Below are 18446 nucleotides of genomic sequence, written 5' to 3'. Positions count from 1 at the left end.
GCGGTGTCCTGCGACGCTTTGTGCAACTATACAATACGTCTGTGACATTTCTGTGTTGCACATGTTGACTCGTTGAAGAAAAATTGCTAAAATATTGCACGTTAGTGAGTATATCAACAAAGAATCCCTTACGCCAGCAGATAAGCAGAACATGGAAATTCATTGCAGTTTTACGTCATCCACGTATGTACCAGGGGTCTCAGCTTATAGCCGGCGGGCAGTAGTCGCGAAATTTAGCTCCAAGGGCCGGGACAGTGAAGATGGTGGGGTGGGAGAGAGTTTAAACAAAATGACGCTGCCATTTGAAAGGAAGCCTTTCCCATATCTCATATATAGGTCATTTCTGAAGGGGATTTGGAGTCGGGATTCGAGAAAAAACGATACCGATGTACAGAACGAGTGAAATCTGGACGCGGATTGAAATATATTTTTTGTTCCACGGTTATGTCTCAGCACGTGGTGACCACGTGTTCCTCACGAAAGATATGCTTGAGACCAGTCATGTCTCTGTAGCTCACGAGCATGCTTATTTAGAAAATAAAAACAAATGGCACAGAGACGGTCATGTGTGCCGGCCGTGCCGTTAGTGAACGGTCTCAAACCCCGTATACAGCGCGTATACACCCCCCCCCCCCCAAAAAAAAAAAACAAAAAAAACCCGCCAGGCCTGCGCTGAAACCGCAGCACAGTCACAGCGAAAGCTGGAAGAGCGGCGTTTCTAGAGCCCGTTAAGCTCTCCTGGGGCTACAATACAAGTACATTAGAAAGGTACCCACTACGCCATAAATCACAGTTTTTGTGAAGTTGGGAAGCACCTACTAAGCCATTATTCGTCATTCTGCGGAGATGCGAGGCACCAGCTACACGTCTGTAAGGCATTATGTGCACTTTGTTGACGCGACGACTGATGACGATGAAGAATTATGGCTCAGCCCTTTGTAATGGGTTGGAGGCTTTAAACGGCCCACCAGTTATGTAATTTGCGTTGGGTGACGCCCGGTCGCTATTTCCGGGGGGGGGGGGGGCGAAGAACTTTACTGAGACCCCGAGGAAATGGATCATGCGGTTATGGGCTTCCTTGGCAATCAATACAAGTGCACTTGCGAGGAACCCACTGCGCTATAAATCATTGTAATTTTACTGAGACCCCGAGGAAGTGGATCATGCGCTTATGGGCTTCCTTGGCAACCCATACAAGTGCACTTGCGAGGAACCCGCTAGGCTATAAATCATTGTAATTTTTGAGAAGTAGGGCAGCAGGCACTGTGCCATTTTTCGTCATTCTACGGAGAGCGTTGGTACCTGCTAAACGCATGTAAGGCATTATGCGTACTTTGTTGATGCTGTGCCTGATGACGATGAAGAATTATGGCAGAGCCCTTTGTAATGGGTTGGAAGCATTCAACAACCTACTCGTTGCGCAATTCGCATTGTGTGACGCCTAGTTACAGAATTCGCGTTGTGCGACGCTTGGTGTTTATTTTACTCTTCTACCACGCGATATTGCACATGCTAATGTGTTTCCTTCCCAACATGAAGTCTGTATAGGACCTTTTTTCAAAGCAGTTTCAAGCGCCGGCATGGCTCAGAGGTTGAATACTGGGCTCCCACGCAGAGGGACCAGGTTCGAACCTCGTTCCATCCTGGAATTTTTTTCTTATTTCGTTTTTTTTCTTATTTCGAGCGATACTGGTTACGGACACCGGCGGCGGCGGCGGCGGCGGCGGACAACTACGGCGCCAAAAACGGCCGGTGAAATGATCTCATAACAGCTTTCGCTGTAAAAAAATGTCGCTACCAGAGTTGCTGCTGCTGTACACCTGTCCGGATATATGGTATTGTGCAAACTGTCTTTTACGGACAAGGTAAAAGTCCACACCGGCCGGTATTTGCGAAGGTTTCTTGTTGACGGTATTGTGATTATATGGCAACCCGCTAGCTGGTCGGCAAGCTGAGCAGCGACTCCCATCACTTGCAAAAATGACAAGCAAGAACCGCTGTCAGCGAAGTGTATAAAGAGTTGTCCTGTGAAGAAGCTAAAACAAGCTCCAATAAGGTGTTTTGGAAGGAAACTAATGCACTTTGAGCAAGAAGGGCAAAACTTTTAAGATACTAACAGACATTTCATTCAAGTGAAACAAAACTGGTGACAGTTAGGAAATTTTCAAGCATACATTTTCGCTTATAGGCGTTTGCTGCTGCACTATATGGATCTATAATAATAAATTTGAGAATGTATCGAAGTATCGTAAGATACAATTGCCAGGTATTGTATCGGATACAATTATTGCGGCAGTATCTTGTATCTGTATCTCCAATACGTTTTGCCTGAGTATCTTGTATCGTATCGCGATACAATTTCAAAGTATCTTTGCTTAGCCCTGTGCTTTGCCTTTCGCGTCGTGTTGGCGTGTGACGCCTCCTCGCCAGAGTAGTGCAGCTTGTTTTGTTTGGTTCTATTGTTTTGAGTGCGATAGCACCGACTAATGAAAGTGCTGCAATAAGCGGCACAGAAAGGCAATGAGACCGACAGGCGAACATCGCGCATTGAGTGTATTGAGAGACACGCCAGCGGAAAGCGGAACGCCTTCTCACGTTCAGGGCTCAAGCTGCGAACTCTGTCTCTCACGTTCCTGAAGCGCTGTGTGTGGTAGTGTATGCATGAGCACAAGCGTAGGTAACCATATAACTGGGGGGCGCACACCTTTGCGTTTATCTAATCAAATGAAGACGCTTTGAGTGAGTGCGTATCGAGTACCGGTATTTATTATGTGCTAGTGATGCAGTTTTGGCGCGGGATTCACCATACGGTGTCTCCAGGTGTGTGTTAACTACTTCAGCTACCACATCTGTTAAGTCATGATCATGGACGTAAGTCGTCGGGATGGAGACGTGCCACTAAACGTAAACGTAGGTGCATCCGCATCAAACGGTGCTGTAAGTCTAATATATCGATGAACAATAAAAAATCAACTACTTCTGTGAAGACGTGGTTCACTTTCGTGTTATACTGATTCCTATGAAGGAGGAATCAACCATGTTTTGTTTCTTTGCGCAGCTTCAGTGTATTTAGAGCTAAATAAAGTTTTTTTGCTTTTATTCCCGGAGGGCCGATACGCGTTTCATGGCGGATATTGCGCGCGATGTGCACATAAAAAAGAAAATCCAGTTCCGCGTAAGTTCCGCGCAGTGAAAGCGCTCTCGTGCAAACTCCCGCTTTCGCGGTTGTACGAGAAGTATTGCCCATCTTCGGAAGCGGGGCGGCGCGCATAAATGCCCGCTCTTATGCCCACTCGCTCTGAGATCGAGGAGTGGCGTCCAGTAAAAGTCAGAAGGGGGACTCAGGTGCCGCTCAGCGCGCGTGCGCTCGCTATGTGAAGGCTGCTCGAGGCAGCCGGCGAGTTTGTGCTGCTCGAGTTATTAAAGCATGGATGGCCATGTTTCCAAAACGATTTGTACTGAATATTCAAGCAAAACGCTCCATGAATTCGAGCGGAGTTGCCTTCATAAGAACGTTCAGTGTCGTTTGCCTCTGGCGTCGTCTGCTAGCCATCAATGTGTATATCTGCATGCGTGGCTTGGACTTCTAGTCATGACAGTTCTATAGCCGTGGCGCACCCTTAAAGACTTGTCGGCCCGCTTTCAATCAATGAATGCAGCGTCTGGGCTTCGGCCTCCGTGTATGCGTTGTGGTGCAATGAATCTACACAGCGTGTTGCGCGTGCTCGGTTGCCAAGCCTGATCCGTCGTTTCAGTTCCGTTGTTCGTAGTTTTAAGCATATGACGAACGACGTGTGCTGTCATTCTAATAAATTAAGCGACGTTTACAGGAAACAACCTTTGATTAGACCCAAGTGCTCAGCAGCTGCTGTGAAAGCGCGTCGCAAGTACTTAAAATTTAGGCATTTAGGTAAGGTAGGGAGCGCGAGGAAACAGGAAATACGCGACGGTATTATGAAATATTGACAGCTACTTCGGCGTTATTTTATGCAAGATATATTAATTCCTACGTTGATAAATCGACGCTTTCTGACCCGCTGATGGTCGTCTGAGTGTACGCTAAAGAGAATAAGTGTAATCCCACTAACGTTAATGAATATAAAGCTTTCGTATCGAAAAGTCGTAATAAGATTTATATGGAATAAAATAGTGTAAATCACTCTCGATGGCCGAGTCCTGATAGAGCGTGGTGCGATCATTGTAAGACATAACATTCAATCTTATTACAGTGCGTTAAAGAACAGGAATAAACGGCCAGAAAGAACGCGGGAAAGATCACTCTCTCCCGTTCTCTTGGCGCCTTTCGCTGATTTTCCCCCAACTTTTTACCAAGCCGTACTATCGGCGTCAAATGAAACGCGAACATTGAAACGCATAGCCCAAGTCATCACCATGGGCAGGCGCGCTTATAAAATTAGGCAGCACCGCGCGATCGAAAGCATCAATATGGCGCACGAGCAGCAAACCGCATGAGCGTACCTATATCTATTCATGACGGTGCAAACTGCACCTCGCGCACCGCTGCTCGTGTTACATTCGTCACCGATGGTACGTGTAACAAATTTTAACTAGGGGTGTGCGAATAGGGAAATGTCGCCTCGAATTGAATTCGAATCGATTAGTGCCGAATAGTGGCCAAAAATATCGAATAGCAAATCGAATATTGAATACAAAAATTTTGTTGAAAATTGAAAGAAAGAGCAAACAATGAAATCTGCTCATGTCCTCGAGCACATAACGCGGTGCGTGACTGCTACCGAAAGACTACAAAGCGTCGTGGAGAAACACAAGCTGTTCCACGTGACCTGGCTTCAGGCTCTCTCGCCGTGATGTTACAGTGCTTCGCCCAGTTCAAGTCACGCGCTCACTGGTCACCTCAGTAGCAGGGATGGGAAGGTATCGCAATGCAGTTTTGGCGACACCTGGATAAAGTGCAGCTCCATGCTCTTTCGAGTATTTCAAAGGATCATTGTTTCTTAGGATTCGGGGCTCACTGAAGTATTTTTGAACCTCTTGCCTATAAGGTGTGAGCCCAGTGTGCTGCTTATTTTTTGACGCTAGCTATTCCAGTCTCCCAGACTGTTCCCTGGCCTTGTTTGCTGGAGACATGACGTGCGGGAATGATATACTCTTCTTTAAAATGCACATGCGCTCGCTTTTGAACCAACATATCGGTGAAAGTTTTACCAAAGGCGTACAATAATGATGTTTGCGTTAGTTTCGCGTCTCTCATAATCATATCGTGGTTTTGGGACGTTAAACCCCAGATATCATCATCATCATTTGCGTTAGTTTCAGCCACCCCACCCTATCCAAGTTTCATCATTGGACCTTTGTCGCTTTTTAGATATTCGTCCTGCCGATTTATTGAAAACTTCGAACACTAGCTATTCGAAAGTCGAATCGAATTATCTGATTGTGTATTATTCGATTTGAATTCGAAAGAGGAATATTCGCACGCCCCTATTTTTTATATGTAGTGCCAGCTAGCAGAATCCACACTAGTTTTCTGCAGTAAACCACTTGTCATTGAGCACATGAATTTTATTTTTTCGGCAAACGTTTTGTATACAGGCGTCCACATAACTACAGTTTTGAGCGAAGTGTAAATTTTCGTTCAAGTGCTGTTTATACAGCGCTGCGTTTTGTGAATAGGCCTTAAATCGATTGCGCTTTGCTTCCAAAGTTTTGTACACTCTGATTAACTCGTTTGGCAAGACGTTGGCGCTTTCGGGTAAGAAAGTTTACCACCACCCAGGCCACTGAGTTGCATTACTAACAAGAGGGGCATGATTCCCACTACGATAAGGGATGGTATAGGGAATAGACGATGCATTCAATCTAAACGTAGCTTAACCTCCTGCAATGCTGGCAGCCCTGGCAGCTATCTATGGAACGAAGACTACAAGAAAGTCCAGTTAGTAATAAAGGAGCGCCGGGGTACGCGAGCAAACTATAATGAAAATGCAGCTGATCTGCCAGCCTAGCAGAATAAAAAAGACCAGTGGCGCTGATTGCGTCACGTGAGCGCCGTTAGCAGCGCCGCTATCGGAGGCACACGAAGCAAATAGCCGCTCGCTATGCCTCAATCGCGCATCTCCTCATCGCACCCAGCGCGGCCTCACATTGGTTACCGCCTCTCTGGCCAACGCCCCCTAGAAATACCGCTTGGTCCGCGACCAAGTCCAGCCCTAGAACAGTTGCGCTGTTAAAATACTGCAGTTGTTTAAACCAGTGTAGGTGCTGAGAGAAGTAAACTGTCAATATATATGAAAGCCCCCAGTTTAAGCGTGACACCATGTTTAGACACACTTACTTGCAGTGGGCTGTGCAGTCCTCTAGCGAGGGAAAATTGTTCCCATTTCCACCACATCCGTTATAACTGAATTGTGTACACTGATCTGCACCAGCATTGTAATAGAAACTCTTTTCGTAACACGTTCTATTATTTCCGTCTGTGTAACAACTCCACATAACATGTTGGTTCTTCTTTCCAGGCTTGCACGTTGGCTCTTGTGCAGTTCCTGTGAATGACAATAGGACATACAAAGTGGGGTAATTCCATGCCAAACGTCCCAGCCATTTTGGCGACCATCTCAAATGTATTCGAAAAAAATCATGCTCATTTACTGCATTGAAAACAGTGAATTGCTAGAATATTTCGGAGAGAAAATATTTTTTGGTCACGTGGGTGCCTTCCGATTTTCCGAGAATGTCGTCTGGCTGGTGTTTGTAACAAAATTTATTTTAATAGTATCATTGCCTTTTTCCATACCAAATCTTGTTTACATAATAAGCAAAGGCCGTTGTGTAAGGCGTTTGAAGGTCAAAATTATTAGTGCAATTTTTCTGCCATATACGCCTCCAGGAATTTTGCCAAAATGTTCTGTGTTTGCACTTTTTTCATTGCAATATTGCGTCTTGTATGAATATCTGAGCAATAGAATACTTACTCTAGAGGAGGTATATTTTTCCTTAAAGTATTTTCTGACCCCTCATTCTTAACTTCACGAGAAAGCAAATAAACAGTTCTTCTTATACGACAAGTTTTATCACTACAATTCTCGCTTTATAAGAAAATAATTTTTGAATTTCCCCATTGACGGCTATCTTAATATTTGGTCGTACGGCAGGTTTCTGGTTGAAGTTCCCCAATGCCGTCAATGGGGAACTTCAAAAATTTTCTTCCTTAAAACAAAAATTCTCATGATAAAACTTGCCATATTAGAAGAGCTGTTTATTTGTTTTCGACTGAGGTATAAAGCTGATTTTTAATGGGAGGACCACGTGGCGTAAGTTGCGTCTCACTGTGGACAACAATGTCAATTTTCTGAAATTTGTGATTTATTCTCGTAAAGTTTAAAACTTTAGGGGTCTGAAAATATTTTTAACGCAAAATATAACTTTCGTAGAGCAAGTATTCATTACTCAGATATTCATACATAGCGCAATATCACAAGGCAAAAAATGCAAAAATGAAACATTTTGGCAAAATTCCAAAGGCGTATATGGCAGAAAAAGTGTCCTAATATCATTGACCTTGAAACACCTTACGCAAATGCCTTTGCTTAATATGTTAACCAAATTTGGTATTGAAACAAGAACTAATGCTCTCAAAATAATTTTTCATACAAACAGCCAGGCGACATTCTGGGAAATTCGGAAGGCACCCACGTGGCCAAAAAATATTTTCTCTGACGCCTGCAAAGCAACACACACATACATGGAATATTAATGCACCGCCTCTACCCAACGAAACATAGCTTCATGTGCCCGCTCTGCAGCGTACCGGACACCCTGGCACATTTGCTCCTGGAATGTCCGTGTCATGTAGACCTCAATATGCAACCGGAGACGGACGTCAATCCAGCACTAAACACGAACGACGACCACCTAACCGAAACGTGGGAGGCCAAGCTCGCCCTCGAGGACCTGGAAGACCAGCGACAACTTGTCATCAGGGCCAAGAGGGCGGTTGAAGCCAGAGGGTTCCTGGACTAGGGAGCCCTCCCACTTTAGGGTAATAACGAGCATCGCTCGGAACACTGTTTCACAAATAAACGTTTATTTCTCTCTCTCTCTCTCTCCGAAATATTCTAGCAATTTACTGATTTAAATGCAATAAATCAGCGACATTTTTTTCGAATACATTTGAGATGGTCGCCAGAAGGGCTGGGACATTTGGTGGGTGCAGAATGACCCAGTGGCAGTCAACGTAGTTTGAATCATCGAACAAGTTCTCTTTCTCTAAAAAGCTCGGCGATTTTTTGCAAGCTGCTATGAATGCTTGATAAGGTTGAGAGCTGGGCTAGTTGGTGACTGATCATGGTGATCTGGTGATCATGGTGATCATGGTGATCATGGTGATCAGTGGTGACTGGCTAGTTGGTGACTGTTTTTTTTGTCCCCGTCGAAAGTGCGCTACCTAACCATATAGGCATATGAATGCTTGACTTGGAACCCCCCCCCCCTCTCTCTCTCTCTCTCTCTCTCTCTCTCTCTCTCTCCCTCTCTCTCTCTCTATATATATATATATATATATATATATATATATATATATATATATATATAAGAGAAAGTCACAGTGAAAAACATAACCACATTTATTCTGAGCTTTCGGCCGGATAGCCAGGAATATTCTTTTGATATATATATATATATATATATATATATATATATATATATGAGGGTTATGGGAAGTATCACGCAGGCCCTGATACTGTAGGAAGGTATTTGAGACACGACGTACGGAGCACAGTTTATTTCGACGTTTCGGCCGTGGGACCGGCCTTCGTCTAGGAATACAGAGCATAAAAAATTGCGCACTTACATATGCCAAATATTGGGGGCCCCCAAACACGTGTTCTAGTATAATAAACAGGCAATTTTATATCGGTACAAAGAAATTTTTCACTGATAAAAATACAGCACTGTGTGATATCACAATGTGTCAGTCATTGGCAAGTGAGGTGGCTTAACGGGATACATGTGTTAGTATATAGCGGCAACGATAGGAATGGCCATAAGCGTTTTCATACAAAGACAGTAATGACAGTCGGTTCGTGAAAGATGCGCGTTCAAGATGACAAAAAAAAATAAAAATAAAAAAGTAGTGACAGTAAAATACCTGAAACAGTGAAAGTAATAATGACGGAAATACAGCGGTGACATTGATCAGGATTACAAAACTTCTTGCTTTTTCACGTGCTCCGTACGTCGTGTCTCAAATACCTTCCTGTATACATACATATATATATATATATATATATATATATATATATATATATATATATATATATATATATATATATATATATATATATATATATATATATATATATATATATAAAGAATTGTGCCAGTGTATGTGAGTGATAAGTAGCTATTCAGGCATTACATTTTGGGAAAAAAAATTTGTGTCGCCTAGAGGGCGCTTCGAACTTTGCCCACGGAAGTGACGCTGTGTCGCGGTAAATAATTTATACAATATTACTTGCTTGGGCCACTACTACGAAAAAATTTTTTTCTTAATCTTAAGGCGCCGATCTTTCATGACTGTGATAATTTAGTCATTTATGTTTTAAGCCAATATTCTTGGCCTTGACGAAAGGGCGTGAAATTATGCACGTCTGGCATTTCTCAGAGCAAGTGCAGATTATTTTTTTTTTGCGAGTTATATATTCGCATAGTGAGCATTAAAAGTTCATATATTAAATGATAAAAATATCGCGGAACCGAATGTAGCAGAGACATTGCTACAGTATTGTGGCAAAGTTGGGAAAAATAGCATTTTGACCCATTTTGCGGCTTCATTTTCGCAATGTAGCGTTCCAAGTAAACATATGGCTTATACATCGTTGTGTAGTACGCTTTGTGGGTTTAACATACAGAAAGATGGAAATGAGTAATTGTTTTAACGAGACAAGAATTTTCGAACTCAACAACCACAAGGTTGTGCGAAGTTTGCCTTTGCCTCGCCTTCACTGCATCGCACGTCAACGCAGTATTCCAGCGGGTGCGATTTCGCAGTGCCTAGTGCAAGTTGTACAACTCCTTGCCACTTATTTAGGTAGTACTGATGTATCTAATGTAAAAACACCAATTATGCTAAAGCGATGGAACTGTATCTTGCACATTGGACCATCGAAGCGAAATTAATATTCAACCGCTTGATAGTCCAAATGGGCAGAAATATAATGTAGTTCACGGCCTGCAGGACAGTTTTAAGGCGTCGTGTTTGGCTTCTCATAATTAATTTATATGGCCTTTCGTAATAATGAATTGCGGATTTATTAAAGTATAGTTTGCCTAGGCTGTTTTTAAAATGTTTAAGGTATACGTCAACGCGTGATTCATTACCACCGGGCTGCCTGATGAAAAAATGTATCCTAGATATACACGTTCGAGATGATTGGATAGCGTGCCCATAAATGACACATCAATCGTCGTTACCGGACGGCATTTTAACATTTTCAGCCGCCTTTTTCTTCATGGTCCAAGCGGGCTGAAAATGTAAAAAATGCCGTGCGGTAAGGGTGACTGAGGGGCGTAGCCAGAAATTTTTGTCGGGGGGGGGGGGGGGGGGCATCTCCTTGATCTGAAGTGGAGGTCGGGCAGGCAGATGTGATCGAGTGTCATTTTGAGCTCTGTATGCCATGGCAAAAAATTTTCGGGAGGGGGGGGGGTCACGGGCCCGGTGTGACCCCCCCCCCCTGGCCACGCCACTGGTGACTGATACCTTAAACATCATAAAAACAACTGAATCAAACTAGTCTTAATATGCCATTGATTATTACCTAAGGCCATGTCATTTAATTATCAGAAGCCAAACAGGACGCCCTAGAACTGTCCTGCACGCCGTCGACTACATTTTATCTCTGTCCATTTGGACTATGAAACGGTTGAACATTACCTTCACTTTGATGGTCCAATCGGGATGATACCGTCCCATCGTTTTAGCATAATTGACGTTTCTGTTGCTTTATACAGCAGTACTTCTCAAATAAGTGACAAGGAGTTGTATGACTTGCATTAGTCGCTGCGAAAAGGCGCCCGCTGGAATCCTGCGCTTACGTTCTATGTAGTGAAGGCGAGACAAAGGCAAACTTCGTGCCGCCTTGTGGTTCGTTAGTTCAAAAATTATTTTCTCGCTTAAAACAAAAGTTTCTCATTTCATTCTTTCTGTATGTTATACACACAAACCATACTACACAACAACGTGTAAGAGATATTTTTACTTGGAACATTACATTGCAGAAATGAAGCTGAAATATTGGTCAAAATGCCATTTTTCTAAATTTTACAACAATATTTGGCAACGTTTCTGCTTTATTCGCTCCCGCGGTATCTTTGTCATTTAATATATTAACTTATAAAGCGCACAATGCGAATATATACCTCGCGAAAAAAAATCTGCGCTTGTTCTGAAAAACGCTAAACATGCAGTTTCGCCATTTTTTGTCAAGGCCAAAAATAAGAAAAGTTAAAATATAAACGAATAAACTAGCATAGTCGTGAAAGATTAGCGCCTTTAGATTAAAAGAAAAAAATGTTTCATACTAGTGGCCTAAACTAGTTTTCTATAGAAATTACTTAGCACCACACAGTTTCACTTCCATGCGCAAAGTTCAAAGCGCCCTCTAGGCGACACAATTTTTTTTCGATAATTGCTTATCACAGTCACATATACTAGCACGATTTTGTTCAGCATGACCCCAGATGGTTGAAAATCCGACGGGTAAACTTGATATGTAATGATCTATCTATCTATCTATCTATCTATCTATCTATCTATCTGTCTATTATCTATCTATCTATCTATCTATCTGTTTTCCGGAGAGCGCACGACTCTAGCCATCATTGAACATTGAAGTTATAGACAGCTTCATAATAATAATATCTGGGGTTTAACGTCCCAAAACCACGATATGATTATGAGAGACGCCGTAGTGGAGGGCTCCGGAAATTTCGACCACCTGGGGTTCTTTAACGTGCACCTAAATCTAAGTACACGGGCCTCAAACATTTTCGCCTCCATCGAAAATGCAGCCGCCGCGGCCGGGATTCGATCCCGCGACCTTCGGGTCAGCAGTCGAGCGCCATAACCACTAGACTATAGACAGCTTCATTTTTTAGTGGACGTGAGCTGTGCTATACCAGTACGATATTGTAATGCACCAACTTGCCCAATCTGCAGCACTTGTCAGCGGTGAGTAGTGGAGCTCGCCCAATTTCTGTGGAACATACCGGCGAGGCTTTGCGAACGAGAACGTCATCAACAACGCCGGCTTAATCACGGCCTTAAACAGCTCCAATGTAAAAAAAATATTGGACGTGCGCCTGTTGTCCTACCTTCTAAAGAGAGCACAAGCCAGAAGAAAACATGTCCAATTGAAATCATGGCGTTGTCTAGGGAAAGATGGACAGTCCGCAAACATAAAATGTTGGTGGGCAGAGATATGCTTTCCCTGCTTCTTTTATCCTCCTAGAAATAACAAATTATGGTCAATGAGCAACGTTTATTGCTACTGCCCTTAAAAAGAGCCCACAGGATTTTTTTTGCTTTCATGAGGTTAAAAGCGAATGTTAACGTCTCTTGATATTTCTGTTTCGTAGACATGGAGCTGCGAAACGTGAGTGCGGTCACCTTTTTTGTGTATTCAAAATATACCCTCTACGTCACGGGAAGGAAAATACGCATCGGGATAAGCTAATGTCATTTTATTTAAAATGTTATGTAGCTGAGTCCAGAGTGTTTGACCCGTGCCAGGAGGGTTTGTTCTTCGAAGGCTAAGCGAAAGAAGGAGGAACTGAAGGTTAGATGCGGCCTTCTAAAGCACTGCTACTCAAAATACTTTGAAAGGTTGCACGCCGCCAGCCCCGTCCCCGCTGACTCCTTCCAGAGGACACTGACCCGCCGCTTCCCAAGCATGTGCGGATAAGGCACCAGTGAAGCGCTCGCACGCATCCTGTCGGAGCAGGGAATTAAAGTGACACATTGGCCACTCTCGGCCGCTTTTTTCCGCGCCCAAAAGACTGGCCGCCCCTAAGATAAAGCACAGTAATTTGTTTACTCCATTCCATGTGCGGATTGTGACGCTTCACACGTGGGGTAAGCAAAGATCTTCGCCGCGAGAGACTGAGACAACACAAGAACGACGTCCGCAAGCAGGGTTGCCCAGTTTGGCTCCTTTGCGCCAATTTGGCAACCTTTTTTTTAGGCCGGTGGCGGTAGAAAAAGCGTCTTAGCTACTTGGCTACTTTTTAGCGAGTTTCTTGTTCCTCAATGTGAATCAAATTAGCAATATTGCATGACGTCGCAGCCACTGGCGTTCGCGTGTGCGGTGTCAAAACATGGTGACCAAGGAGTGCTTCCAGTCCCAAAATTGAATTTGGCGTTTGAATTACACAAAAGAAAATACTTTTGGATAAGTGCTGGGACTCGAAGGGACACCCAGGACACTCTGCCCTCATTGACATTAGAAACTGTATATCTGACGAAATGCTTGTGTCGTTTCTTAGGATCAGGTACAGACTGGGACTCGAGCATTTTAATTGGTAGGACTTCGTCATAACGCGAGAAGCGATTGCGGAAGTGACTATGATTCAAGCTTCAATAACAGCAACTGTGATTTTTAGTACACTCATGCAATACACATTTTACTCATTTTTATTGTCGCTGGCACTTTTACCCTCATAGGAAAGGTCACGCAATATGCGTGAAGAGAATGTCATTTTTGCAGTAGCGCAAGAAACCTCATCATCCTGTACGAAAAGATTGCTAAAGTCAACAATTCATGCTTTAATCTCAGGAACTATCATTCAGAACGGTTTTTGCTGTACTTGTTTACATTTCCACCAAATGGCTCTTGAATTTAGCCATTTGAACAGCAACTTCGCAGCTGTTTTCACACATGTGTGGCTAATTTTGGCTACTTTTACTGCGCTTGGCTCAAGTTGGCTTTATATTGGCTAGTTTTTTATGTCTCGGCACTTATTTGTCGTTTTGACCTGGCAACAGGGTACGCAAGTTCGAGCGACAAAGGAGTGCACTTGCTGGCCACAGCGAGGTGAACGAGCACCGTATCGCATTTGACGAGTCCCGAGTCGTCGACTTCGAGGCCCACCACCATAAGCGGCTTTTTGAGGAATCAACCCAGGCAGCACAGCACATTGGTCCAATATTGTTTATACGTTGGGAAACGATGGCCCAATGATGGCCCATACAAACCACTATAAAACCAATGTTGGCAAGCCAGCCTACAAGGATGCCAATAATGGTCCATCTTTGCCAGCCAACATACAATATTGGTCGTGCTATTCTTTGAGGTTGGCAACAACGGCCCATGGTTCCCGATGTAAATACGATATTGGCAGAACCAGGCCGTATGGATGGCAATATTGGGCCAGCTTATCCGTTGGTAAAACAATATTGGTTAAGTAATGGCAGTAGATTGGATATATTGTCCAGTCAATCTGACTGGTTAAACAATATTGGACGGCCAATGCTACGCGCCGGACAATATTGTCCAGACTTACACGTTGTCGCTCCAATGTCTTAAACACTGGCAAGCATATGCATGATTAATCGGCAAGAATGTTTTTTTCCCCTTTTACCATCACTGAGGGAAGGTTAGCCCGAATCGAGCCACCACCTGCATGCCCGCTATTATGAAAATCACTTTGTCCGGCATCCAGCGCATCTCAAAGAAGATTTCTGGTTACTTATCACCATAGGCGTGCGCAGGGTTCCCCATTAGGGGGGGGGGCAAAGGTTCGTCGCAGCGTCCCCCACCCTACTAAGAGGTTCGTCCGAATTAACCGGGTTGCGGACAGGTATGGCCGAATTAACGAGAGTGTGATGCCGTTAAACAATAAACATGCTTGCAGGGACCAGAGAACGCGTCCTAATTATCCGACTTTCCGAATTAATAAGTGTGGAATTAACGAGCTTTTACTGTATAAAGATGGCAAAAACAGTCCATCGTTGTCAGCCAACAAACAAAACTGCAAATTCCAATCTATAAGAAAGGGAACAATGGCGCACACAGGGTCTTGATTTTTAGGTTGGCATTTAGTGTGGCACAAAATATATGCGAAATAGTTGGACAAAATTCGTTTTACAGATGTTGAGCAATGTAAAATAAGTACCAAGTTCTCAACTGAGTTTTGCGCGCTGTTGGAAATACATCTATGAGAAAGGAAACAGAAAACAAAATCTCACTTTGCAATGCTTGTTAAAAGTTAATTGTGTGATACAGCCAACGTACACAACGCAACTGTATAAAAAAAAACCCTGCCTTTACATTGATTGAAGCTGTATATAGCGTTGATGAGTTAATGGAGTAGAATAGAATTCTAGTCTGCTTCTTTTGCGCACGCGCACCGAAATTTTTCTGACGGCTTTATTAGCGGCGAACAATCAAAACATTTCATGTCACTTCAACCACACCACGTATTTTTGTGTTTGCTACACGACTGGTTGGATTACAGGATTGTAACTTATTTGTGTGCGTGCTACAACGACGTGCTGTCCAATACTACGGTATCGCCCGCGGAATCTCCAAATGAGCGATGAGTTATGTTTGGACTCTCAACGCTTCACGCAACCAGACGTGTTCACTTCGAACAAATGTTCTCGGTGATCGGGAGGCCGGAGAAGCAGCGCGACGCCATGTTTTGCTCAGCAATTTTACTTCCTTTCCTCCCGGCAGTGGGGTTGCGCGGGGGTGGCTGGTCATAAAACACTTGTCACTTGACGGCTGCTCCGCCCACGACGGTTCAAACGTGGCTCCGGGCTTTCAATGCCTTTGAAAACGAGAGGGGGGGGGGGGGGAGATGGCGGGAACGACGGCACCTCGGAAGTTGCGTGCGCGTTTCGGCCCCTTCTGGCCGGCGGCTATTCTTCATCAGTCAGTGGCGGACTGGCGGTTACTTTCCCTCGTTCGGGCTCCCGGTATCGGCGGGCGCGCGCCGCGCGCCCCTCAGTATTCAGTCAAGAGTCATCGGGAAAAAACGGAGTCGGACACCGAGACAGGATGCCGCGATTCTATGGATACGGAGATTCGACGACGATGCCACAGTGAGAAGGCAGCTGTCCTGTTCTTCATCGGACTTGATTGTTTTGACTTTTGAAGAGCGATCCGCAGATGAGCGCCGATGTGTCCTGACAACTCGCAAACTTTCCGCCGGATTTTTGTGTTCGTATCGCGTTCAGTAAGTCGTTTCTTTCCTTAATCGCATGTTACTTTCCGTGTTTCTCATACGTGAAATATGTGCTGCGTTTATTAACGTCTACATTACCGTGTATTTTCTCTAAAATTGTTACTTTGTGAATACCCATGTGGTGGGCTTTGCTGTGCGCGTCGAAGCAGGTTAGTTAAGTCCTCGCCCTTAGCGATGTTTCAGCATTTGCGTTTGTTGTTTTGTTCTTTTCTCGCGTTGTAGTACGTCAGCTTAACACCCGTTTTTCATTTGCCCTTCGCCGCTCAATTCGCGCAAAGAAATGATGGATTTGTAACACACAAATTTTTATTAGTTGTAAAGTTGTCGCAGACTTTCAAGCTCTTGCCGCAGTCACCTTTTAATTAATAAATAGGCGATGAACTTCCTGGTAGTTCAACGTGGCTATGGATCTCGGCTGTATCGAATGTCTGTTCACGTGTAGATGTTCATTTATTTCATTTTGTATCGCGCTTCGCTTTTCACTGACTTCCTTTTGAACCTTCGGTGAACTGACAAATCAAATAAGCGCTAACACCTAGGGAGGGCTGTGCGTGTTTGTGAGTGGTCTCGTTTCCCTGATTTCTAATATAAGGGCGTTATTCAAGGTAATTAGTGTAGGTTCTGTGCAGCTGTTATCTGCCAGCAAGCGGTCAGCAGAACAAAGCGCGAAATGCGAAATTATTTTCAAAACTTGCAGTATCTTTGCCATATGTATACATGCAGAATAAACTTGTGTGTACTCTCAGCTTTTGTACGCTGATTATCCCTGCTGCTTGCCTAAAAGCAAAAGCGTGGGCAACATGCATTTATTTACGCGCACAAAAATCTACCTCACGTTAAAGTACACATTTAGTGGAAAATGTCGTAAAGATATTGACATAGCTAACGAAAAGGCTGGCAAGAACCAGCGTTAAACGCTGGAAATGAAAGAACGATGGTGCAGCCAACTATAAAGGCTGGCAAAAAATATTGGAGCTGCCAATATTTATACAATGTTGGCGATACGTACGACGGACAATGTTGGCTACAGCCATCCTTGCCATTATTGGCGATATGTTGGACGGACAATGTTGGCTACAGCCATCCTTGCCATTATTGGAAAGTCATTGGCATCCAATATTGGACCAATGCACATTTAGGTGTAGCAAACCCCCAAAAGCCAACGCAGGACCAATATTTCTGCCAATGTTTACCAACATTGTTCCGAGATTGGTCCAATGCCGGCGTGCTGCCTGGGAAGGAACCTCCGGGCAACACCCGGCGACGTCAACCGGTCTACTGGTGCGCTGCCGAGCGCGTGTTTCAACGGACTTCGGCACATAATTCAGAACAGGCGTGACCCCACGGACTGAAAAACAAAAAAAGAGGACAGTATAAAAATCGCTTTAAATTACTCCCACGTCACCCCTGAAGCTGGGTCCAAATTAGACCCGAAGCGCCGGATGTTTTCGTTTTTGTAAAGTAAAAAAGGAACATGGCTGATCCCTACGTCATAAGAATCGGTGTAACACGAACGTGAGACGAGTCTTCACAGAAATAGTTGATTGTTTATTGGGCATTGATGTATAAGAGCTTGTACAATGTTTCTTGGTGTTTGGGAGCTATAGCACCGTTTGACGTGGATTAACCCACGTTGACGCCTAGCGGCACATCTCAGTCCCGACCACTAACGCCCACGATCACGATTTAAACCTTGTGGTAGCTGAAGTAGTAGCATACACCCGGGCACAGCATATGGTGAATAGCCCCGCCACGGTGGTCTAGTGGTTATGGCGCTCGACTGCTGACCCGAAGGTCGCGGGATCGAATCCCGGCCGCGGCGGCTGCATTTTCGATGGAGGCGAAAATGTTTGAGGCCCGTGTACTTAGATTTAGGTGCGCGTTAAAGAACCCCAGGCGGTCGAAATTTCCGGAGCCCTCCACTACGGCGTCTCTCATAATCATATCGTGGTTTTGGGACGTTAAACCCCAGATATTATTATTATTATTATATGGTGAATTCCGCGCGAAGATGGCGTCAACAAGGACATAATATGCAATGGTGCTCGATGCGCGCTCATTTGAGGACAGACATTGCAAGGCATACACTCACTTGTAATTGGGTAGCCTAGACCGTTGCTCAAGCATAAACTTTATCATGACACAACTTCAAAGCGCTAAAAAACAGGGACAGACGAAAAAGAGTGGACACGACGAGCGCTAACTTGAAACTGAAATTTATT

The 18446-nt window shown here is 44.2% G+C and overlaps 1 protein-coding gene across 1 annotated transcript in view; it reads right to left on the bottom strand.

Annotated features, from left to right (window-relative positions):
• LOC119388909 (tissue factor pathway inhibitor) overlaps positions 1-12467 on the bottom strand; it is a 33348-nt gene extending 20881 nt beyond the window's left edge. Inside the window, exons 1-2 of the mRNA XM_037656270.2 lie at positions 12352-12467; positions 6317-6524 (exon numbers count right to left, since the gene is read on the bottom strand). Coding sequence (XP_037512198.1) covers positions 6317-6524; positions 12352-12400 — 257 coding nt within the window. The 5' untranslated portion in view covers positions 12401-12467. The remainder of the gene's footprint in view (positions 1-6316; positions 6525-12351) is intronic.
• Positions 12468-18446: the final 5979 nt, after the last annotated feature.

The sequence above is a fragment of the Rhipicephalus sanguineus genome, chromosome 4 (assembly GCF_013339695.2).
Source record: "Rhipicephalus sanguineus isolate Rsan-2018 chromosome 4, BIME_Rsan_1.4, whole genome shotgun sequence".
NCBI classification, from domain to species: domain Eukaryota; kingdom Metazoa; phylum Arthropoda; class Arachnida; order Ixodida; family Ixodidae; genus Rhipicephalus; species Rhipicephalus sanguineus.
The sequence above is the reverse complement of the archived record's forward strand: the minus strand, read 5'-3'. Positions and strand labels throughout refer to the sequence as shown.